Consider the following 25,436-nt stretch of genomic DNA (forward strand, 5'->3'; position numbering starts at 1 on the left):
CGCAGCAGGAATCTCCGATCCCTGCTGCGATCCCCCCCTGCAGCACCGCCGGCCGCATCCCCCATAGGTTTCTATGGGGGATGCGAAGCTGCCCGATGTATCAGCCCCCCTTTCGGAGCCCTGTCCCTGCGCACAGCAGGTGATACAGTACATCCCGGTGATACTGTATGATCGCATTTTACAATGCGATCCTGGAGGTACTGTAATATTCCGCCCAGATCGCATTGTAAATGCGATCAATGATAAATGGGGGCCATAGAGAGACAGTGGGAGAGAGAGCAGGGGATAGGGAGACAGTGGGAGAGAGAACAGGGGATACTGTAGGTGTACAGTGTGAGAGAGAGCAGGGGATAGATGCACAGTGTGAGAGAGAGCATGGTATACTGTAGATGCACAGTGTGAGAGAGAGCAGGCGAGTGGGAGTACTGTACCTGTGTCTGTTGTGGTCCGCAGTTACTGTAGCTGCTAGGTATAGAGCCAGCCTTCTTCTTTGTGCTGCCAATGGAACCCGGGAGGAAGAAGATGACCACGGGAGAGGTGAAGGGGGAGGGTGCTTCCAGTGGAGCGTGAGCTTCAGCAGCCGGGGGGAGAGAGCAGCGTTGCCGCTGCTGCAGGTCGGCAGAGCCCATGCTCTGGGATGTGTGGCTGCGTGGAAGACCAGCGTGGATTAGTGCAGAGGCTGTCCGGCAGTGTGAAGGAGACCAGGGGAGATTATTGTGTTGGCTGTCCGGCTCCTGCTCACCTTGTAATTCACCGCAGTACTGTAATTCCATTAAGGGGGGGTGGGGGGGTGGGTAGAATGGGACTTGTTTTATAACTTCCCTGTCTCCAAATCTCTGCTGCTTTGCATGACCCCCACTGTGCCAGTGCCGGGGAGATGGCAAGTGACATGCTGCGCGCTGTGGTCGGCCTTCTGGCGGGCCAGGGATTGCCCTGGTGGCTCCGTTTCCATGGGCGGGGTGATCAACCCCCCCAAAAAAAGTAGTCTACTACTAAGATGGATAGTAACACAAATAAATAGCACTGCACATTTAAAACAAAATTCATTATTTATATATTTTTTACAATATAATCAAAGAGTTGATTTTCTGCCCCAATGAGTCTCCCGATTTCACTTCGTATGGCATCTGTGAAAATAAAAAAAAATGAACAGTTTTAGAACAATAATACAAGTTGAGTACTTTACAGTAAACATTATTACAGTGTTTATAAGCTCCTGCATTCAGCAAGGCACAAAAAGGCCAAGAGGAATCATGACTGGCAGATGGCCTGACGTCATGATGTTGCCAAGCAGAGGCTAAAGGCCCCCATGCACTATGAGATTTACTGTATCTTAAGGCCCCCATACATTATGCGATTTTCGTCCGATTTCACCCGATTTCGGCACTTTGGGCCGATAAATCGGGTGAAATCGGACCAAAATCGCATGTTTGTGACATCTGATCCAATCTGATGCGCGTTCCCGTGCTCATCAGATTGGATCAGGTGGTCGTACCTGCAGAACATAAGATATATCAGAATCTGAGCCATCGTGGGTGCTTTTTAGCACCCACGATGTTTCAGATGCGATATATCTATATGTAGAACTCTAGGTACCTCCTTTAGGTGCGCGGCCATCCCCCAACAGTGTCAGTGACAGTAGCAGCAGCCGGCGTCACAGGAAGGGGCAGGCGCGATTGGAGGGAAGAGGGCTGAGGGGGCGGCAGTGACACACTCTTCCCTGCTTCAAGCTGGAATGACAGAGCCCGGACTCTCTCTCTTCCCTGCTGCTGAATATAAGAACGTGGTTTCGAGCCGCCCCCCCCCCCCCCCCTCTCCTCTCTCCTGATTGTCTGCACGGGCTTTAGAGCCCGGACCTCTCCCCTGCTGCTGGGGGAATGATACCACGGGCAGCAGAGCAGAGCCCAAACCCCCGTCTCTCCTGATGAATGAATGAATGACACCACAGGCAGCAGAGCAGAGCCCGGACCCCCTCCTCCTTTCCCCTGCTCCTGTAAAAGTAAATAAACTTTAGCTTGTGAGAAGTGTCAGACAGTGGTGTCTGTTATCTAGTACCTGTTTGGGGGGTGACACTGTCACTTTCTCCACACTGCCGCTGCCCATGTGTCCGTGTGTATAATGCCCACATGTATGTGCCACTGCCCATGTGTCTGTATGTATAATGCCCACATGTATGTGCCACTGCCCATGTGTCCGTATGTATAATGCCCACATGTATATGCCGCTGCCCGTGTGTACAATGCCCACATGTCTGTGCCGCTGCCCATGTGTATAATGCCCACATGTATGTGCCGCTGCCCATGTGTATAATGCCCGCATGTATATATCACTGCCTGTGTGTATAATGCCCACATGTATATGCCACTGCCCATGTGTTTAATGCCCGCATGTATATACCGATGCCCGTGTATATAATGCCCACATGTATATATCGCTGCCTGTGTGTATCATGCCCACATGTATATACCGCTTCCCGTGTGTATAATGCCCAAGTTTATATGCTGCTGCCGATGTGTATTATGCCCGCATGTATATATCGCTGCCTATGTGTATAATGCCCACATGTATATGCCGCTGCCTGTGTGTATAATGCCCACATGTGTATATACCGCTGCCCGTGTGTATAATACCCGCATGAATATATTGATAATTTTTATATGGCCCCCGAAGGATTTTATAAATATCGAAATGGCCCTTGGTAGAAAAAAGGTTCCCCACCCCTGCTCTATGCTCTTTTTGTACGAGTGACGACACCCCCGAACTACATATAAATATACCGCCATTCTCCTTTCCTCAGAACAGTAATACCTGCAAGGTATAGCCCTGTTCAGGCCACTCCCTAGGGCCACCCCATCAGATAAATCTCATGGCACATCCAATTTGCGTCAGATAAATCACGTGATTAATCACATGTGATAAATCATATGTGATTTATCTGACACAAATTTGATGTAAAAAATGGCACATCAAGTGTCAAATTGTATGTAGGCCTCCTGGGAAGCTGCCAGGGAAATTCAAGGGAAATCAGATGCAATTTTACAGGTCAGATAAATCTCATAGTGTATGGGGGCCTTTACTGTACCTGTAAAATTGCATCTGATTTCCCTTGAATTTCCCCGGCTGCTTCCCAGGAGGCCTACATACTGTACAGTACTGTACAATTTGACACTAGATGTGCCATTCTTTACATCCAATTTGCGTCAGATAAATCACATGTGATTTATCTGATGTAAATTTGGATGTGCCACTGAGACAATGCAGGTTAGCACCTAGCACACTGGCTAAAGCGTCTATGGGACATTGCAGGCTGGCACCAAGCACACTGGCTAAAGGCCCCCATACTGTACATTAGACCGACTTGTCCTAAGGACAATTCGGACCCAATTCTCCTGCGAGCTTCCCGGCAGCTCCCCGGGAGGCTCACAAACAATTTGGCCCTTGATGTGCAATTACAAAACCGGGAAGCTGCAGGGCGGTGAGGAGCAGTGGGGCGGGCAGCAGCGGTGCCGGTGAGGAGCAGGCATGGGGCAGCAGCGGTTCCTGTGAGGAGCAGTGGGGGCGGGCTGCGGCGGATCTCAAATGATCATCAGTGTGCACCGCCGCAGCGGCGGCTATTACAACTTTAAAATAATGTGTCGAATGACTGTCCAGCTTTTGATTGGCTGAGATAGAGCACTCTTAGCCAATCAGCGGCCTCCCTCTGGCGGCAGCTTATTGGCTGAGAGTGCTCTATCTCAGCCAATCAGAAGACGGACAGTCAATGGACACATTATTTTAAAGTTGTAATTGCCGCTGCTGCCTGCCCCCTGCACACAGCACACTGATGATCACCGCCGTGGCCGCACTGCTTCCCCACCGGCACACACACACCCCCCCGCCCCTTAAAGCGTCCCTGGGACAATGCAGACTGGCACCTAGCACACTGGGTACAGAGGGGCAGATGTATTAAAGATCGATATGAGGGAGAAGGGGTATCAGCGCACGTTATGTGCACTGATACCACATCTCCCCAATGTATTAAGGAGCCAGCATGCAGTAAATGACAGGGGCACTATGCGCCTCTGTCCATATCGGCGCTGCTATCTAAATGATAGCAGGCCAAATGTATGAACGGTCAGCACTGCTGACCATTCAGCCCGCTGCTGGTTTTGCGCCAGCAGCAGGCTGGCGTAGCCCTATCTCAACAGCAGGGACAGCGCTGTCCCTACTGTTGGCTCTGTGCTACAGTACTGTATGCTGGGGATCTTGCAATTAAAAAAAAAGGTTTAAAAATACCTGTACTGTACTGTAAGTTACAGTATTAAGAAGTATAAAACTGTACTGTACCTTGTTGGTCTTCATCCTCAGATGGTGCAGGAGTTGCTGTAAAAAAAAAAAAAGCACTGTCAGTTTACTACTAGTTTAAAACTAAACTTCTAATCTTCCATCCCCCGAACATACTACAGTACCCTTTTTCCCACTATCTCCATCAGCATTGGTGAAACCGAGATCACCTCCACCGACCAAACGCGCGGCCTTGGTGTCATCATTGACTCCTCCCTCTCTTTCACCCCCCACATTCGTGCTCTCTCCAAGTCTTGCCGTTTTAACCTACGCAACATCTCACGCATCAGACCATTCCTCTCCACTGACACGACCAAAATTCTCATTCACTCTCTTGTCATCTCCCGCCTTGACTACTGCAACATCCTTCTCTCTGGGTTACCTCGAACACGCCTTGCACCACTCCAATCCATTATTAACGCTGCTGCTAGGCTCATCTTCCTCTCCCGCCACTCTACCTCTGCCTCCTGGAACAACCTCCCGCCACCTACTGTATCAGGCTTTCTGATTCCCTTACCTCCTTCAAGCGCTCCCTCAAAACCCACTTTTTTCGACTAGCCTATCCCTCCTCCTAACCTCTTTTGATCCTCCTATCATGCCTCCGTTCCCATCTGTTCCTACAGTACTTACAGTACAGTATCCTATTGTTTTTCGTTCGTCCTCCTTTTACTGTAGTCTGTTAACTCTTATGAGTAGGGCCCTCCTTCCTCACGTACTCACCCTACCTCTTTACCTCACCTGTGCTCCTCTCCTGTTGTTCCCTTCATCTACTGTACTGTACTGTACTTCATTTCAACACCTACAGTACTTCTGAACTGATGCTGATTTTAGTTCTACCAGCTACAGTATACTGTACCCCTATTTACAGTATGCTGTAATTTTCAACACACCCTGTACAGTACGTTACCTTGTAATTTGTTTTTTTGTTTGCTACAGTACTGTATGTACGGCGCTGTGGACACTTTGTGGCGCCCAGGGGCGCTGGAACGTTTTTAGGTTGGGGGGGGGGGCAAGATATAATCTCATTTTGGCGCACCCTAAATTGCTATATGTTACCCCCGGGCACTATACACACTGGCAGCGGCATATACACGTGGGCATTATACACCGGGCAGCGGCATACAGTATACAGTACATGTGGCCAGAGACACCAGGACTGACATTAATCCAGGGGTTGTCATTTACTCGTAAAAAGTGGAAAAAGTGGCACTGTCACCTCCAAACAGATTTATGTGATTACAGTATGTCTGATTATGATAATCAGACATACAGTAATTACATAAACCTGTTTGGTTGTGAATCCAGGGGTAAATGACAACCCCTGGATCCAGGAGTCACTGGGGAAGGGAGGGTGAGAGGAGCAGCATTTACCTTTAAGTTTTAGTTGTGGCAGCACAGCGTGATGGCTGCTGCTGCGGCTGTTGTAGGATGCTCCCGCGGCTCCCGCCCATGCACTGATCCACGCGACCAGTCTCCCTCCCTACGGCCCGCATCACGCCCGCCAATCACTGTGGACGCATCACATCCACAGCCACTGTGATTGGCGGGCGCTGGTTCTCAACATCTCCCCGCAGAAGTCATCCATGTGGGCGGACGGCTGCGAATAGGAATCGGATTCTTGCTGAGGCGCTAAAGCAGCTGTGCGGGCGGGCGGCTGCGATTAATCAGTAATATAGGCGGACGGGCGGGAGGCTGGATCAAGCTTAATCAGCCCACCGCCCGCCCGCCTACTGTATATTACTGATTAATCAGCCGCCCGCACAGCTGCTTTAGCGCCTCAGTAATTTTGGGGGGGGCAAGCTGCCCCCTCGCCCCCCCCCCTTCCGGCGCCACTGGTGGCGCCTAATAAATAAACGTACTGCTACTATTACTACTTACATGGTTGGGGAGGAGTTTGTTCATACTGCCAAGGTAGCCAAGGGGAATGCACTGTGGAAAAAGAAATGTTTGATCATTTTCTGTAACAATAGTAATACAGTACAGCATATTGTACAGTACATACGGTACATTACTGTACACTACAGTACAAATACTTTACTGTACAGTACTGAACAATAGTGTCTCATACTGCAGCACATACAGTACAGTACTGTACACTAGTGTACTGTACAGTACTGTATGAACACCAATAAAGTCATAAGAATTGTCATAGTGGAGCACAACTTTCTGTGTACAGTAATGTACAGATGGAGCAGCTCCCATTTCAGCTGCTCCTGGAGACAGAATCTCAGGACAGCTATCCATACTGTAGGCCAGTATTCAATGCAGCAGAAGCAGTTGCAGCAGTGAGTGTTGATGAATGAAGGCATTACACAAGTCATGGGGCATTGTGCATTAGGTGATGGGGGGGGGGGGGGTTGAATGCATACTGTAATTACTGTAGGCACTAAAGGGGGGCATTCTTCATACAGTATGGGTCATTCTGTACAGTATACAGAATGGCAATATTGAGGGAATTTTGTAGTGCACAGGTACAGTACAGTACTGTACAGTATACAGTATGGCTTTACAGGTGGACTCCACAACTCCCTCAATGCTCCACACCATTACTCCCACCTTCCCTCCCTGCTCCACACTACTACTCCTACCCTCCCTCCCTCCCTGCTCCGCACTATTACTCCCACCCTCCCTCCTGCTCTGCATTATTACTCCCTCCCTCCCTCCCTTCTCCACACTATTACTCCCCCCCTGCTCCACACCACTACTATGCTTGATGGGGAAGGGGCCCCAGAGAGATCAATTTATGGGGCCCCAGGATTGCTGTTGCTGGCCATGAGTACAGTACTTACACCCTGGGGGAGTTCTGCTGGATGCAGGAGGAAGCGCTGCTGCCACCTCGCTTTCTTCCTCCGAGCGGCAGGAACAGTAGCTCCAATTTTCCTGGGGCTCCGGGGATGAACAGCTCCAGGTGTCCATACTGCAGGTGTCCATACTGTCCTCCTTTGGCACCTCTGGGTATTGCAGGTCTGTAAAAAAAATTGCACCAAAATTTGAGCTTGCTGATACAGTACAGTATACTAGGTAACAATAAATACAATAGGTAACAATAAAGTCTTGAGCGTAGAGGATACTGTATGCTGTACAGTAGAGAGGGGTGAAGAGAGACAGAGTGCCTAATTCAGAGGTGAGCACAAGCAGACACACTTGTACAGTATTTCTGCGCATGTGTAAGAGGGCATGGAAGGGAGGTGGGGTATATTAGCAGCACTTGCCTCCATAATATACTGTACTGTACTGTACTGGTAGAGATACAGTACCAGTGTTGCAAGTAAGGGGGTACGGCGTGGTACGGAGAAATACTGTATGTTGCAGGTACGCAGTACCACTTACTGTATTCCCTGACCCACTGTCAATTCTATTTTTATTGTAAGTCTAAATATACTGTAATGCATCCGCAGCCCGCCCACCCAGTGTTATGATTGGTGCTGTATGCAGCTACTGGCTACTGCTGATTTAGCCTGTCACACGGTGCCGACAGCATGAAGAGCAGGCTCCACAATTGTAAGTACAGTACAAGCTGCCCGGCTCTCCCCAAGCAAGAGCCAACCCACCCCCAGTCATTCCCTGTTTCTCATTCCCTGTCTCCCAATGCCATGCTACTATTGTCATTAATACCCCTTTTACACCAAGTGAGAAACCCAGGTTGGACACAGGTCAGTGTTGGTGTAAAAGGGGCCACCCTGGTCCAGTAACACTGGTTTCCTACCCAGGTCCTGACCGAAGTTAAACACTGGTTGGACCTGGGTCGTGGGTGGTGTAAATGGTCCCACCCCAGGTTCCACAGGGGAGCTCACATGGTTGATGCTGTACTTTTATACCGCTATGTGTCCTTGAGCACTGAATAAAACTTTTTGAACAAATATTTAACAAAATAAACAAACCGACATTTTTCAATGCTAACTTTTCATGTCTTTTTTATTTTATTTTTTTAATCAATGACGGAAGGTTGACTGGAAGTTTATCAGTCCTAAAATGGACATTTTTTAATGTCATCCAAAGGGAAAAGCAGGGCTGACCCAGGTTCAGTATAAATGGCGCAGACCTGGGTCCGACCTGGGACATAGTGCTGTGTAAATGGGGTATAAAGCTGGGTTCAACCCTGGAAACTCCTGTGTACAAAGATCAGGTCTAACCAAGGATTTTGGTTTAAAGTGGGTATAAGTCACTCCCCTAGCTTTGTGTGACCATGCCCCCTCATGACACATGGCCACGCCCATTTTTGGTGGAAGCTATCAGTACCACCAAGAAAAAAATTCTACTTGCACCACTGTACAATACTGTAACATCTGATGCAGCCCCATAGAGAGAAAAACTAACAAATACTGTAAACAAAAACATGTACTGTACTTACTAGGTGGAGGGCTGATACGGCCTCTCCAGAGCTGTCTGGGAGCTCCCACTTGTTGAGGGGGTTGCTGGGCTGTTGGAAGACATGTCACCGCAATTAGCAAACGGCCAACGGCACGCCAGACACAAGCATTAGGTCGACATGGTCTAGGTCGACAGTCAAAAGGTCGACATTTTTATCCGAATGTCGACATACTGTACTGTAGTTTTAAGTGTCCATGCACTCGGCACACTATTTTATTCTCACACAATGCCCCAGTGCAGTGATGGCTAACCTTAACACTCCAGCTGTTGTTGAACTACAGTACACATCCCAGCATGCCCTGCATCAGTTTTAGCATGGCCAAATAGTAAAACTGTAGCAGGGCATGCTGGGATGTGTAGTTCATTAACAGCTGGAGTGTCAAGGTTAGCCATCATCTACAAGCATTAGGTCGACCACTGAAGGTTGACATGCATGAAGGTCGACATGACTGAAGGTCAACATGGGTTAGGGAGACATGGTCATTAGGAAAACTAAATTATTAGGTCGACATGGGTATGGTCAACATTCAAAAAGTTCACCATCGAGTTTTTCATTATTGTTGACTGAATGTCGACACAGTCAACATGGACACTAGAAAAGTGCATTGCGTCCCCTCAGCCTCGGCCAACGGCACGCCAACAAAAGACACAAGTTGGAAAGGAAGAAAAAATACACAAACTCAATAAACAAATGACAGGACTTACTGTCAGACGGAGCGGCTGAGGCGCTGGGGGCTGTAACGGCCCGCAAGGGCAGGGTGCCCTGGTCTTCCTCTAGGCTTGGCACTGTGGGGAAATGATAAAATGTGCTGTTAAAATACTGTAAAGTTATTATTCTTACTCTAAATGGGGAGGAGGGGGTGTTAAAAAAAAAAAGCCGTGGACTGTTTTCAATAAAGTGCTGTGCCCACCACACTTGATAAAATAGACTCCACGTCAACGTGGATACTGGGGGTACTGTATGAACAGGTCGGGAGGACACTTACTGGCTGCCAAAGTTTGAGGGGACCTTCTTGGGGGTACCCTTTCCATCCTCCTCTGAAGTCCTGTGTAAAAATAATTACAGTACATTACAGTATACTGTACTGTAGTGTCCTTTGAAACATTAGTTCACACACACTACTGTAATCACTGAGGTTATGGTAGAGTATACAGTATTGCAGTACTGTATACTGTAGATAAATAATGTCTAGGTCAAAACGTCGTGCATCAGACGTACCGCACGCCTCCACTCCCACCCCCTTTGTGCACGAGACGCAGAGCTACAGTACCTGACGGGGACATTACGGTAATTGTGCAGGGCTCCCGTGGGGACACTACGCTGACTGTGCTAGGCTGCCGTTGGCCGATGCTGACAGCGTCGCCCAACGGCACGGCAAAAAACTACACAAGTTCAAACACACAAACACAAAACACAATAAAGAAATGACAGGACTTACTGCTTAGCATCGTGGCGATGCTTGAGGGGGGGCCTGTAGCATGCCCGCAGGGTAGGGTGCCCTGGTCTTCAATCGGAGTCACTGTGGGAAAATGTCAAAAATGAGAACAAGTAACTTACCGTACTCTTATTACTGTAAATGGGGCTGGGGTGGCTTTACAAAAAGGCGTGGACTGGATTTTATAAAGTGCTGCGCCCGCCATACTGTACTTTAGAAAATCCACTCTGCTCCACAGTGGATAGGACACATACCGCTGCGCATTCCCTGCTTACGGCTGCCCTGGATAGTGGTTGTTTCAAAAGGAGGCATTTGCCAGTGCAGTACCGGATGTAAACTAGTACTGCCAGTGGCAATTGCCTCCTTTTGTGCATCAGAGGCATTGGCGCAACGCTCCACCCCCACCCCCCTGACATGGACACAACGCTGACTACGCAGGGCTGCGCTAGGCTGCCATTGGCCCACGCTACCAGCGTGGGCCAATGGCACGCCAAGAGAAGACACAATTACTGTACAGTAGGAGAGAAAGAAAAAAAAAAACACAAACTCAATAAAGAAATGACAGGACTTACTCTCAGATGGAGCGGCTGAGGCGGTGGGGGCTGGAAGGGTGCCCTGGTCTGCAATCGGAGTCACTGTGGGAAAATGTCAAAAATGAGAACAAGGATGGATTGTACAGTATGGTCGACCGAAAGATTGTCGACAGTCATAAGGTCGACATACTGCAAGGTCGACAGGTGTCTAGGTCGACATGGGATAAGATCGACAGGTCATCAGGTCGACACAAGCATTAGGTCGACATGGTCTAGGTCGACAGTCAAAAAGTTCACCATTGAGTTTTTCATTATTGTTGACTGAATGTCGACACAGTCAACATGGACACTAGAAAAGTGCATTGCGTCCCCTCAGCCTCGGCCAAAGGCACGCCAAGAAAATACACAAGTTGGAAAGGAAGAAAAAATACACAAACTCAATAAAGAAATGACAGGACTTACTTTCAGACGGAGCGGCTGAGGCTGTAACGGCCCGCAAGGGCAGGGTGTCCTCCTCGCCTTCAAGCGGAGGCACTGTGTGAAGATGAGAAAATGAGAAAGTGTGCTGTTTAAATAAAGTTACTGTACTCATTACTGGGTTTACAAAAGGCGTGGACTGGATTTTATAAAGTGCTGCGGCCGCTATACAGTAGTGTACTTTATAAAATCAACTCCGCTCCAAAGTGGATAGGACCGCTGCGCTTGGTATGGTCGACCGAAAGATTGTCGACAGTCATAAGGTCGACATACTGCAAGGTCGACAGGTGTCTAGGTCGACATGGGATAAGATCGACAGGTCATCAGGTCGACACAAGCATTAGGTCGACATGGTCTAGGTCGACAGTCAAAAAGTTCACCATTGAGTTTTTCATTATTGTTGACTGAATGTCGACACAGTCAACATGGACACTAGAAAAGTGCATTGCGTCCCCTCAGCCTCGGCCAAAGGCACGCCAAGAAAATACACAAGTTGGAAAGGAAGAAAAAATACACAAACTCAATAAAGAAATGACAGGACTTACTTTCAGACGGAGCGGCTGAGGCTGTAACGGCCCGCAAGGGCAGGGTGTCCTCCTCGCCTTCAAGCGGAGGCACTGTGTGAAGATGAGAAAAATGAGAAAGTGTGCTGTTTAAATAAAGTTACTGTACTCATTACTGGGTTTACAAAAAGGCGTGGACTGGATTTTATAAAGTGCTGCGGCCGCTATACAGTAGTGTACTTTATAAAATCAACTCCGCTCCAAAGTGGATAGGACCGCTGCGCTTGGTATGGTCGACCGAAAGATTGTCGACAGTCATAAGGTCGACATACTGCAAGGTCGACAGGTGTCTAGGTCGACATGGGATAAGATCGACAGGTCATCAGGTCGACACAAGCATTAGGTCGACATGGTCTAGGTCGACAGTCAAAAAGTTCACCATTGAGTTTTTCATTATTGTTGACTGAATGTCGACACAGTCAACATGGACACTAGAAAAGTGCATTGCGTCCCCTCAGCCTCGGCCAAAGGCACGCCAAGAAAATACACAAGTTGGAAAGGAAGAAAAAATACACAAACTCAATAAAGAAATGACAGGACTTACTTTCAGACGGAGCGGCTGAGGCTGTAACGGCCCGCAAGGGCAGGGTGTCCTCCTCGCCTTCAAGCGGAGGCACTGTGTGAAGATGAGAAAAATGAGAAAGTGTGCTGTTTAAATAAAGTTACTGTACTCATTACTGGGTTTACAAAAAGGCGTGGACTGGATTTTATAAAGTGCTGCGGCCGCTATACAGTAGTGTACTTTATAAAATCAACTCCGCTCCAAAGTGGATAGGACCGCTGCGCTTGGTATGGTCGACCGAAAGATTGTCGACAGTCATAAGGTCGACATACTGCAAGGTCGACAGGTGTCTAGGTCGACATGGGATAAGATCGACAGGTCATCAGGTCGACACAAGCATTAGGTCGACATGGTCTAGGTCGACAGTCAAAAAGTTCACCATTGAGTTTTTCATTATTGTTGACTGAATGTCGACACAGTCAACATGGACACTAGAAAAGTGCATTGCGTCCCCTCAGCCTCGGCCAAAGGCACGCCAAGAAAATACACAAGTTGGAAAGGAAGAAAAAATACACAAACTCAATAAAGAAATGACAGGACTTACTTTCAGACGGAGCGGCTGAGGCTGTAACGGCCCGCAAGGGCAGGGTGTCCTCCTCGCCTTCAAGCGGAGGCACTGTGTGAAGATGAGAAAAATGAGAAAGTGTGCTGTTTAAATAAAGTTACTGTACTCATTACTGGGTTTACAAAAAGGCGTGGACTGGATTTTATAAAGTGCTGCGGCCGCTATACAGTAGTGTACTTTATAAAATCAACTCCGCTCCAAAGTGGATAGGACCGCTGCGCTTGGTATGGTCGACCGAAAGATTGTCGACAGTCATAAGGTCGACATACTGCAAGGTCGACAGGTGTCTAGGTCGACATGGGATAAGATCGACAGGTCATCAGGTCGACACAAGCATTAGGTCGACATGGTCTAGGTCGACAGTCAAAAAGTTCACCATTGAGTTTTTCATTATTGTTGACTGAATGTCGACACAGTCAACATGGACACTAGAAAAGTGCATTGCGTCCCCTCAGCCTCGGCCAAAGGCACGCCAAGAAAATACACAAGTTGGAAAGGAAGAAAAAATACACAAACTCAATAAAGAAATGACAGGACTTACTTTCAGACGGAGCGGCTGAGGCTGTAACGGCCCGCAAGGGCAGGGTGTCCTCCTCGCCTTCAAGCGGAGGCACTGTGTGAAGATGAGAAAAATGAGAAAGTGTGCTGTTTAAATAAAGTTACTGTACTCATTACTGGGTTTACAAAAAGGCGTGGACTGGATTTTATAAAGTGCTGCGCCCGCCATACTGTACTTTAGAAAATCCACTCTGCTCCAAAGTGGATAGGACACATACAGTACCGCTGCGCATTCCCTGCTTACGGCTGCCCTGGATAGTGGTTGTTTCAAAAGGAGGCATTTGCCAGTGCAGTACCGGATGTACACTAGTACTGCCAGTGGCAATTGCCTCCTTTTGTGCATCAGAGGCCTTGGCGCAACGCTCCACCCCCACCCCCCTGAAGAAAAAATACACAAACTCAATAAAGAAATGACAGGACTTACTCTCAGATGGAGCGGCGCCGCTTGTTGAGGCGGTGGGGGCTGTATCGGCCTGCATTTCCCTCCTCCTCCTCCTCTGAAGTCCTGTGTAAAAATAACATTTACAGTATACTGTAGTGTCCTTTCAAACATTAGTGCATTGGGTCAACACCACTAGGTCGACAGAAAGCAAGGTCGACATGGGTTTTGGTCGACTTTGGTCAAGGTCGACATTTCATTTGGTCAACACACCTACTATTACAGCATTCCCGACAGACAATGGGCCTTATTCTGATCGGTGCAGATTTCTCCGCATGCGGTCATCCCGCCGATGGTCACTCTGCGCATGTGCAGGCGATTTCGCCGCACGTATTCTTTACACGCTGCACAGGGGGCGTAGAGGGGCGTGAGGGGCGTGTAAAAGGGGGCGCGTGTGTAGGGGGCGGGCATCTGACATCGCCGGATGTCAGCTGCCCGCCCCCATACATGATTTCACACGGACAAGTGTCCGTGTGGTCTTGGGTGGCGGGACCTGGTGGAGCGTGCGGCCCTGCATTGGAATACACTGGAATATACCATGTCGACCTTTTGAATGTTGACATACTGTAATGCTTGTGTCAATCTAATCACATGTCCACCTTGGCCCATGTCGACCTTCCTGACAGTCGACCTAATGACTGTAGACCTAAGTTCATTCTGACCGATGTCCCGATTACCTTTTTTCATAGTAAACCACCCCCACTACCAACGCCGACCCGAAGCGTGGCGAGCGCAGCGAGCCCACGAGGGGCGGCGTTACGTGTCCAACGACCTTTTCATAACCCCACTATCCACGTTGCCGTGGAGTTTAGAACAGAAAGTGTGGCGAGCGCAGCGAGCCACCGAGCCCAGCAAGCACCGCGAGGGGACACGGATATGTACCTGTACAGATAAACGCTTACCCACGCGGGCTTCACAGGTGTCCGCGTCCCCTTGCGTTTGTGTCTATCCAATTATCCATACCCGCTATAATAACAGTAAATACTGTACTACAGTACTAATGTACTTTAATTTTGTTAATGTCATGTACTGTACAGTACCTCTGCTCAGCTTGGCCCTCAATTTGGCCAGTTTATCTGGCTGCCTCCGAAGCAGGTCACTCCACCTCTTCTGCAGCGAGAGGATACTCCTATCCCTGTGCAGGACTTCCAAAATCTCCTCCTTTGCGCTCCTGTATGCGCTGTTCTTCTCTGCATTACTGGCCAAGGATTTGTCCACATGCCGCAGCAAAATCAGGAGCTCCGCATCACAGAAGTTTCTGTTTCTGTGCGCCATGTTGTCTACAGTATACTGTAATGGTGGCCGCCTTCCACGCATGTCACATGTCGACACAGGTCACATGTCAAACAAAAAACGGAAGCCCTCCACTAAAAACGGAAAAATTCGCAGTACAAATTCCACTTAACATGGAAAAATTCGCATAACAAACTTGCGCCGCATAAACCTAAACGCCGTACAGCCTTCACAGATTACGGAAACCCTCCACTAAATATGGAAAAATTCGCAGAAGAAACTTGCGCCGCATAAACTGTACATACTGTACAGTATTAATCGCAAGAATAATACTGTAGCAGCTGCAACGCACAGTTTATTAAATTAAATTAATACAGTATGAGGCCTCCCATATACTGTACTGTACGGTATGAAGACACAATTTTATTAAAGTTAAGAAACTCATTCACTGTATAGTACTGTACAGTACTGGATTGATTACTTTAGCCTACTGACTACCATGTGTCCTGCGTTTTGTGTCATGCGCTGGGGAGTGTTCACTTCCAAAATGGATTCTGCTCAGAGACAGAGACAGCGTTACAGCTACGCAGAGCTGATCATTTTGGTTAGCTGCCGGGACAAGCCTCTGAGCAGTAACCGGGAGAAGCGCAATGCTTATAAGGATGCGCGCAGGATAATAATGCGCAAGTACTGCCGGCTGCGCAGGATTAGGTCACTCCAAAGAAAATGGAGTGACCTAGTCACAAGGCAGCCTGCGAAGCTGGAGGCCCTGCGCCGTTCCGTCGCCAGTAAGTACTGTACACTACTCCTGTTAAGGCCCATACACACTTGAAGATTTTCATTTCAAAAGACTTTGCCAAAATCTTTGATAGATATATCTGTCACCAAAGTAGTGCGTACACACTGATCTATTTTCCCAAAAGAGCAAGAGATGTTCAGGAGGTGAAAGACTTTGCTGAAAATCTTTCATGTAAAAGGCTATTTACTGTACATAATGGGCTGGGTTTGATTTCCAAGGGTGGGAGAAGGGGCCATATTATTCTGTGCATTTCAGTTTTTGGGTCCTGATTCAGAATTGATCGCTGGGCGGAGTATATTCGGAGAAATGCGATTTTGCATGCGATATCAAACGCAATTTAATACCTCTTTATTTCCCGACTATCCACTACGGCGTGGAGTCGAAATTATACAGTGTGGCGAGCGCAGCGAGCCACTGAACCCGAAGCGTGGCGAGCGGACACGGATTATGGTACATTACTGATATCGCATTCCGTGTCCCCTTGCGGCGCTCGCCAAGTTTCGGGCTCGGTGTCTCGCTGCGCTCGCCACACTATATAAAATCAACTCCACGCCACAGCGGATAGTGGGGATATGAACAGGTATTAAATCGCATGTGATATCGCATGCGATTTAGTGGCGCCGTGAAACTACACAAGTACCCGCCGGTCTATCGGATTATGTGTGTACGCAGCACGGGCTGAAAGATTAGCCACTTTCAGCCCGCATGCCGCCCCGCCGCCTCCCCCTGCTTCCTCCCCCAACATGCACCTAAATTCCGGCTACAGTACCCCTCCGAATGGCCACAATTTCATCAGGCTGCTGGGCACCCCTCCGCCCGCAGGTCCTTCCGGCCACACGCCCACCTGACATGTCTGCCTGGATGCCCCCGCACCCCCGCAGCAGCTTCCAGGGTCCCCAGCCGCTGCCTCCTCATACAGTATGTTAAAAAAAAAAGCAGTTGTTAAAACTTTTATAAAATGAGACCACTGCCATCAATGTGAGATTGCCCACAAGTGTATTTATATTATAGATATATTTATGTATATACTGTACAGTATATAGTTAAATATATATATCTATATATCTATATATATATAATATATATATTATATTTATAGATAATAAATATATATATATATATATACTGTATATACAGTATATACTGTATACAGTGTATACATATCTATTATAATGTGTAAGGGGCATTATGGTTATACAGTAAGGACATTAATAACATGTGTCATGTGTAAGGGGCATTACTGTGTGGTATTATCAGGGGTGCCGAGAGAAAGGGGTAGGGGGTACAAATTACCCAGGCCAAAGTCTGATGGATGATGTCCCTGATCACATGACGGTACAAACATTGGCTGGCGGGAATGCTGTAATACTGTAGGTGAAGGCTGCGTGGGCCACATGTCGAGGTCTTGCGGGCCAGATTTGGCCCATGGGCCTTGTGTTTGACACCCGTGCACTAGAGCGTGGTGGGATAATAAAATACAGTACTTGTACTTTACTGTACTAATGTTTGAAAGGACACTACAGTATACTGTAAATGTTATTTTTACACAGGACGTCAGAGGAGGAGGAGGGAAAGGGCACTTTTGTCATCAAGTGGAAGCGTGGCAAGCGGTATGTGTCCTATCCACTTTGGTGGGGAGTGGATTTTATAACGTACAGTATGGCATCCGCAGCACTTTATAAAATCCAGTCCACGCCTTTTTGTAAACCCACCCCTTCCCCATTTACAGTAATAAGAGTAGAGTAACTTTATGAAAACAGCACATTTTCTAATTTTTCTAATTTTCCCACAGTGCCTCCGCTTGAAAGTTTGCAGGCCGCTACAGCCGCCCCATCCGGCTCAACAGGCGCAGCCGCTGCCCAGTTTGAGAGTAAGTCCTGCCATTTCTTACCGTGGTTTTTGGAATCATTTGAATTTTTTTTCTATTTTTTAACCCCTAACCCTCTTTTCATACTTACCAAGTCCCCGGGCGTCCACAGCAGGCTTCCGGCATCTTCTCCAGGGTCTCCAGCGGTCCCAGGAATGCATTGCGCGCGCACACTCGCGCAATGCATTCCTGGGACCGCTGGAGACCAGGAGAAGATGTCGGAGGCCTGCTGTGGACGCCCGCGGACTGCGCGGACGCCGAGGGACGCCCGGGGACCATCAGGGGACAGGTAAGTATGGCTGCAAAAAAAATATTCCAAAAACCGGAAAATTCCCCTATCCAAAATGCTCGCGGTCCTGAGCATTTCGGATAGGGGATACTCAACCTGTACTGTACTGTACTGTATTTGTGAAAATCTGAAAGTTTTCTTCAAATGTGATGACTGGATTCCCCTTTTCAAAGCTGCATTGTACTAGAGATGCCAGTTCAACCTCCTTTCTGTAGTGTTAAGTGCAGACAGATACAGTAATTTGATTAAGGGTCGCTATAAACCTGCATTGTCTAAAGACTGCATTGTCTAAAAAGGACATTTACATTTGAATCTTGTATCTGTGAAAGGAAAAATCACACTATTAGCCTCCCCACTCCAAGTACACTAACTCATTAGCATTTCTATGTGTTAAAGCTCTCCACCACCAACCCCCACTAATGTATTGTCGTTTATAGGATACTGTATTTGTGAGAAACTGAAGCCAACCTTCCCTCGATGATTTAAATAAAAATTAAAAGACATGAAATGTTAGCATTGAAAAATGTTGGTTGGTTTATTTAGCAAAATATTTTGTCAAAAAGTTATACAGTATTCAGTGATGAAGCGCACATACTGTAGCGGTATAAAAGTGCAGCATCACCCATGTGCCCCCCCCAGTCCTCTGCCCCTGCAGCAGCATTCAGTTGGTCGACCTAAAGATGGTCGACAGTCATTAGGGCCTCACCACTAGGTCGACATACTGCAAGGTCCACATGGGACAAGGTCAACAAGTCATTAGGTCGGCATAGGATTTTTCACTGTTTAAAGAGCCGACAGGCGGTATTTCATGCCCTAATATCCACTAGGGCAGTGATGGCTAACCTTGACACTCCAGCTGTTATTGAACTACACATCCCAGCATGCCCTGCTACAGTTTTACTATTTGGCCATGCTAAAACTGATGCAGGGCATGCTGGGATGTGTAGTTCAACAACAGCTGGAGTGTTAAGGTTAGCCATCACTGCACTGGGGCATTGTGGGAGAATAAAATAGTGTGCCGAGTGCATGGACACTTAAAACTACAGTACTGTATGTCGACATTCGGGTAAAAAAAAACAGTGGAAAAACCCCATGTTGACCTTTTGACTGTCGACCTAGACCATGTCGACCTAATGCTTGTGTCGACCTGATGACCTGTCGATCTTATCCCATGTCGACCTAGACACCTGTCGTCCTTGCAGTATGTCGACCTTATGACTGTCGACAATCTTTCGGTCAACCATACCAAGCGCAGCGGTCCTATCCACTTTGGAGCGGAGTTGATTTTATAAAGTACACTACTGTATAGCGGCCGCAGCACTTTATAAAATCCAGTCCACGCCTTTTTGTAAACCCAGTAATGAGTACAGTAACTTTATTTAAACAGCACACTTTCTCATTTTTCTCATCTTCACACAGTGCCTCCGCTTGAAGGCGAGGAGGACACCCTGACCTTGCGGGCCGTTACAGCCTCAGCCGCTCCGTCTGAAAGTAAGTCCTGTCATTTCTTTATTGAGTTTGTGTATTTTTTCTTCCTTTCCAACTTGTGTATTTTCTTGGCGTGCCTTTGGCCGAGGCTGAGGGGACGCAATGCACTTTTCTATTGTCCATGTTGACTGTGTCGACATTCAGTCAACAATAATGAAAAACTCAATGGTGAACTTTTTGACTGCCGACCTAGACCATGTCGACCTAATGCTTGTGTCGACCTGATGACCTGTCGATCTTATCCCATGTCGACCTAGACACCTGTCGACCTTGCAGTATGTCGACCTTATGACTGTCGACAATCTTTCGGTCGACCATACCAAGCGCAGCGGTCCTATCCACTTTGGAGCGGAGTTGATTTTATAAAGTACACTACTGTATAGCGGCCGCAGCACTTTATAAAATCCAGTCCACGCCTTTTTGTAAACCCAGTAATGAGTACAGTAACTTTATTTAAACAGCACACTTTCTCATTTTTCTCATCTTCACACAGTGCCACCGCTTGAAGGCGAGGAGGACACCCTGACCTTGCGGGCCGTTACAGCCTCAGCCGCTCCGTCTGAAAGTAAGTCCTGTCATTTCTTTATTGAGTTTGTGTATTTTTTCTTCCTTTCCAACTTGTGTATTTTCTTGGCGTGCCTTTGGCCGAGGCTGAGGGGACGCAATGCACTTTTCTATTGTCCATGTTGACTGTGTCGACATTCAGTCAACAATAATGAAAAACTCAATGGTGAACTTTTTGACTGCCGACCTAGACCATGTCGACCTAATGCTTGTGTCGACCTGATGACCTGTCGATCTTATCCCATGTCGACCTAGACACCTGTCGACCTTGCAGTATGTCGACCTTATGACTGTCGACAATCTTTCGGTCGACCATACCAAGCGCAGCGGTCCTATCCACTTTGGAGCGGAGTTGATTTTATAAAGTACACTACTGTATAGCGGCCGCAGCACTTTATAAAATCCAGTCCACGCCTTTTTGTAAACCCAGTAATGAGTACAGTAACTTTATTTAAACAGCACACTTTCTCATTTTTCTCATCTTCACACAGTGCCTCCGCTTGAAGGCGAGGAGGACACCCTGACCTTGCGGGCCGTTACAGCCTCAGCCGCTCCGTCTGAAAGTAAGTCCTGTCATTTCTTTATTGAGTTTGTGTATTTTTTCTTCCTTTCCAACTTGTGTATTTTCTTGGCGTGCCTTTGGCCGAGGCTGAGGGGACGCAATGCACTTTTCTATTGTCCATGTTGACTGTGTCGACATTCAGTCAACAATAATGAAAAACTCAATGGTGAACTTTTTGACTGCCGACCTAGACCATGTCGACCTAATGCTTGTGTCGACCTGATGACCTGTCGATCTTATCCCATGTCGACCTAGACACCTGTCGACCTTGCAGTATGTCGACCTTATGACTGTCGACAATCTTTCGGTCGACCATACCAAGCGCAGGGGTCCTATCCACTTTGGAGCGGAGTTGATTTTATAAAGTACACTACTGTATAGCGGCCGCAGCACTTTATAAAATCCAGTCCACGCCTTTTTGTAAACCCAGTAATGAGTACAGTAACTTTATTTAAACAGCACACTTTCTCATTTTTCTCATCTTCACACAGTGCCACCGCTTGAAGGCGAGGAGGACACCCTGACCTTGCGGGCCGTTACAGCCTCAGCCGCTCCGTCTGAAAGTAAGTCCTGTCATTTCTTTATTGAGTTTGTGTATTTTTTCTTCCTTTCCAACTTGTGTATTTTCTTGGCGTGCCTTTGGCCGAGGCTGAGGGGACGCAATGCACTTTTCTATTGTCTATGTTGACTGTGTCGACATTCAGTCAACAATAATGAAAAACTCAATGGTGAACTTTTTGACTGCCGACCTAGACCATGTCGACCTAATGCTTGTGTCGACCTGATGACCTGTCGATCTTATCCCATGTCGACCTAGACACCTGTCGACCTTGCAGTATGTCGACCTTATGACTGTCGACAATCTTTCGGTCGACCATACCAAGCGCAGGGGTCCTATCCACTTTGGAGCGGAGTTGATTTTATAAAGTACACTACTGTATAGCGGCCGCAGCACTTTATAAAATCCAGTCCACGCCTTTTTGTAAACCCAGTAATGAGTACAGTAACTTTATTTAAACAGCACACTTTCTCATTTTTCTCATCTTCACACAGTGCCACCGCTTGAAGGCGAGGAGGACACCCTGACCTTGCGGGCCGTTACAGCCTCAGCCGCTCCGTCTGAAAGTAAGTCCTGTCATTTCTTTATTGAGTTTGTGTATTTTTTCTTCCTTTCCAACTTGTGTATTTTCTTGGCATGCCTTTGGCCGAGGCTGAGGGGACGCAATGCACTTTTCTATTGTCCATGTTGACTGTGTCGACATTCAGTCAACAATAATGAAAAACTCAATGGTGAACTTTTTGACTGCCGACCTAGACCATGTCGACCTAATGCTTGTGTCGACCTGATGACCTGTCGATCTTATCCCATGTCGACCTAGACACCTGTCGACCTTGCAGTATGTCGACCTTATGACTGTCGACAATCTTTCGGTCGACCATACAATCCATCCTTGTTCTCATTTTTGACATTTTCCCACAGTGACTCCGATTGCAGACCAGGGCACCCTGCCCTTGATGTGGCTGGACACCCCTCCTCGTCCTCTTTACCCCTTCCAATATAACAGTCCCTGTGCTTCCATCCGCCATGAAGAAGGTACTGTAAGCATTGCTGCGCATACTGTACAGTATAGTAGGTGTGCGTAGCCCATTTTATTAGGGGGTGCACCATTCAAGGGGCATGTCAATCACTGGACATGTCCATCACCGCCTATTATTACACAAAATGCCACACACTTTAATGCCCATTAGAGATACTGTAATTACACACACAGTAATGCCAATTCCACATACTGTACTGTAATGCCATGCACAGTAATGTCCATTCCACATAATGCCACACACAGTAATGCCCATTCCACATAATGCCACCCAACATACAGTACAGTAATGCCAATTACACATAATGCCACACACCATAATGGCCAACACTCATACTGTAATGCTACACACAGTAATGACCATTTTACATACAGTAATGCTACACACCATACTGCCCATGACACATTATGCCAGGGCTTGACCAATGTTTGTAAAACAGGGATAATAGAAAATGTGCGTTCCAATGGTGCACGTCAAAAATTTACACCGTAATGCCGATTACATGTCACACAGCCAATACATACTGTAGTACTGTATACCACATGCCATAATGCCCATTACACGTTATGCCACACACCGTAATGCCCATTGCACTGCAAACTGTGATGCCCTCACTGTGATGCCCATTACATGGTACACCTCACACTTCGTAATGCCTATTACATGTCACACAGACATTACACATTATGCCTCAGACCGTGATGCCCATTCAACATTAAGCCTCACACCGTGATGCCCATTACACATTATGCCACACACCATGATGCCCATCACACATAATGGTACACACAGTAATGGCCATTACACTGAATGCTATACACTATAATGGCCATTACACATTAGGCCACATACTGTATTGCCCATTACACATTATTTGACACACATTATGCCACACACCGTAATGCCCATTACATACTGTACTGTACAGTATTAACTGCGGCTTACCTACAGTGCATTCTCATTGCTAGATGTTACATGCTTGATGCCAGGGATTTATTGCTCGATGCCAGGGATTACAGTACATCTTATTGCCCTGGTCTACATGCTCCATTCCAGGTGTCTCATGCTCGTTGCCAGAGGGTGTGAAATGCTAATTGCCAGGGGGGTGGGGTGAACTGCTCATTTCCAGGGGTAACATGCATTTTACCAGGGGTTCCATGCTACCTGAGAAGGGGGTGGTTAAATGCTAATTGACAGTGGAAGTTTCATGCTCATTGCTTGGGGGCACACTGCACACACTTTCGGAAAGCATTAAGCACTCTTCGTATCAGATACCTGCCGGAGCCGCAGCCTTCTTCCTTTTTAAACTGCATTCCCACATGCCAGAGCCACAGCAGCCTCCTTCCCTTTTGAGCTGCTGCCATATGCTGCACGTCATTTTTGTAAAGCCACCCCCGCCCTATTTACAGTACTAAGAGTACGGTAAGTTTATTAACAGTAAACAGCACTTGTTCTCATTTTTGACATTTTCCCACAGTGACTCCGATTGCAGACCAGGGCACCATAACAGCCCCCACCGCCTCAGCCGCTCCGTCTGAGAGTAAGTCCTGTCATTTCTTTATTGAGTTTGTGTTTTTTTTTTCTTTCTCTCCTACTGTACAGTAATTGTGTCTTCTCTTGGCGTGCCATTGGCCCACGCTGGTAGCGTGGGCCAATGGCAGCCTAGCGCAGCCCTGCGTAGTCAGCGTTGTGTCCATGTCAGGGGGGTGGGGGTGGAGCGTTGCGCCAAGGCCTCTGATGCACAAAAGGAGGCAATTGCCACTGGCAGTACTAGTGTACATCCGGTACTGCACTGGCAAATGCCTCCTTTTGAAACAACCACTATCCAGGGCAGCCGCAAGCAGGGAATGCGCAGCGGTATGTGTCCTATCCACTGTGGAGCAGAGTGGATTTTCTAAAGTACAGTATGGCGGGCGCAGCACTTTATAAAATTCAGTCCACGCCTTTTTGTAAAGCCACCCCCGCCCTATTTACAGTACTAAGAGTACGGTAAGTTTATTAACAGTAAACAGCACTTGTTCTCATTTTTGACATTTTCCCACAGTGACTCCGATTGCAGACCAGGGCACCATAACAGCCCCCACCGCCTCAGCCGCTCCGTCTGAGAGTAAGTCCTGTCATTTCTTTATTGAGTTTGTGTTTTTTTTTTTCTTTCTCTCCTACTGTACAGTAATTGTGTCTTCTCTTGGCGTGCCATTGGCCCACGCTGGTACCCTGCGGGCATTCTACAGGCCCCCCCACCAATTGTTAATGTTGATTTATTATGACCAAAGGACAATAAGTGAAAAGCCTAGGTTACGTATTACAGTATGTCCGTAACCAGCGTACCTTTTATACCTACAGTAGGTACGTGCGAACAAATCGTGGCGCAGCGTAGCGTACCTTTATTGTGTATTATACACCAAAGAACCAATACCTTAATAATAGATCCCTTCGCAGTACTCTGTCTCTAATCTGCGAATACACCTTTAAGGACAGTGTCCGTAATATACCTTATCGCTATATGCGAATAACAGACGAGACCACAGTATACTGTAGAAGTAAGGAGATAGAAACTCCGTAAATGATGTATTAAAGTCCCTAATGGACAAAAGGGGGTTACAGGAATAGGAAATAACAGGTACTGTATAACAAGTAATACAATAGTCTAACAATGAGTATAATAATCAAGCTCTGATAGGGGAAGAAAAACAGACACAGGATACAATCAGCCAACAATACACCGTTACACGTTATGCCACACACCGTAATGCCCATTGCACTGCAAACTGTGATGCCCTCACTGTGATGCCCATTACATGGTACACCTCACACTTCGTAATGCCTATTACATGTCACACAGACATTACACATTATGCCTCAGACCGTGATGCCCATTCAACATTAAGCCTCACACCGTGATGCCCATTACACATTATGCCACACACCATGATGCCCATCACACATAATGGTACACACAGTAATGGCCATTACACTGAATGCTATACACTATAATGGCCATTACACATTAGGCCACATACTGTATTGCCCTTTACACATTATTTGACACACATTATGCCACACACCGTAATGCCCATTACAGTACATACTGTACTGTACAGTATTATGCCACACAACTGCGGCTTACCTACAGTGCATTCTCATTGCTAGATGTTACATGCTTGATGCCAGGGATTTATTGCTCGATGCCAGGGATTACATCTTATTG

The 25,436-nt window shown here is 47.4% G+C and overlaps 1 protein-coding gene and 1 long non-coding RNA gene across 2 annotated transcripts; one reads left to right on the forward strand and one right to left on the reverse strand.

Annotated features, from left to right (window-relative positions):
* Positions 1-795: 795 nt before the first annotated feature.
* On the reverse strand, positions 796-11,195 carry LOC146052145 (uncharacterized). The gene is made up of 10 exons (XM_083167918.1): positions 11,126-11,195; positions 10,703-10,765; positions 10,134-10,214; positions 9,681-9,740; positions 9,400-9,480; positions 8,675-8,743; positions 7,113-7,289; positions 6,202-6,252; positions 4,327-4,362; positions 796-1,127 (listed from the first exon to the last, which is right to left on the reverse strand). Coding segments are annotated over exons 1-10 (696 nt in total). The 5' UTR covers positions 11,127-11,195; the 3' UTR covers positions 796-1,050.
* A 5,877-nt stretch (positions 11,196-17,072) lies between these two features.
* LOC146052143 (uncharacterized) lies at positions 17,073-19,465 on the forward strand. Its single transcript, XR_014467202.1, has 3 exons — positions 17,073-17,469; positions 17,652-17,729; positions 19,435-19,465. It is a non-coding gene; the product is annotated as an uncharacterized LOC146052143 (long non-coding RNA).
* Positions 19,466-25,436: the final 5,971 nt, after the last annotated feature.

Source organism: Crinia signifera, unplaced genomic scaffold, assembly GCF_055691185.1.
Source record: "Crinia signifera unplaced genomic scaffold, ASM5569118v1 HAP2_SCAFFOLD_106, whole genome shotgun sequence".
Lineage (NCBI taxonomy): Eukaryota > Metazoa > Chordata > Amphibia > Anura > Myobatrachidae > Crinia > Crinia signifera.

What these genes read in the sequence shown, in the direction of transcription:
- LOC146052145 (XM_083167918.1), bottom strand. An exon ending in CATCGCCACGATGCTAAGCA is followed by an intron (nt 9,741 to 10,133) that starts GTAAGTCCTGTC and finishes ATTTTTACACAG; the next exon opens with GACTTCAGAGGAGGATGGAA. An exon ending in CCCTCAAACTTTGGCAGCCA is followed by an intron (nt 9,481 to 9,680) that starts GTAAGTGTCCTC and finishes ATTTCCCCACAG; the next exon opens with TGCCAAGCCTAGAGGAAGAC.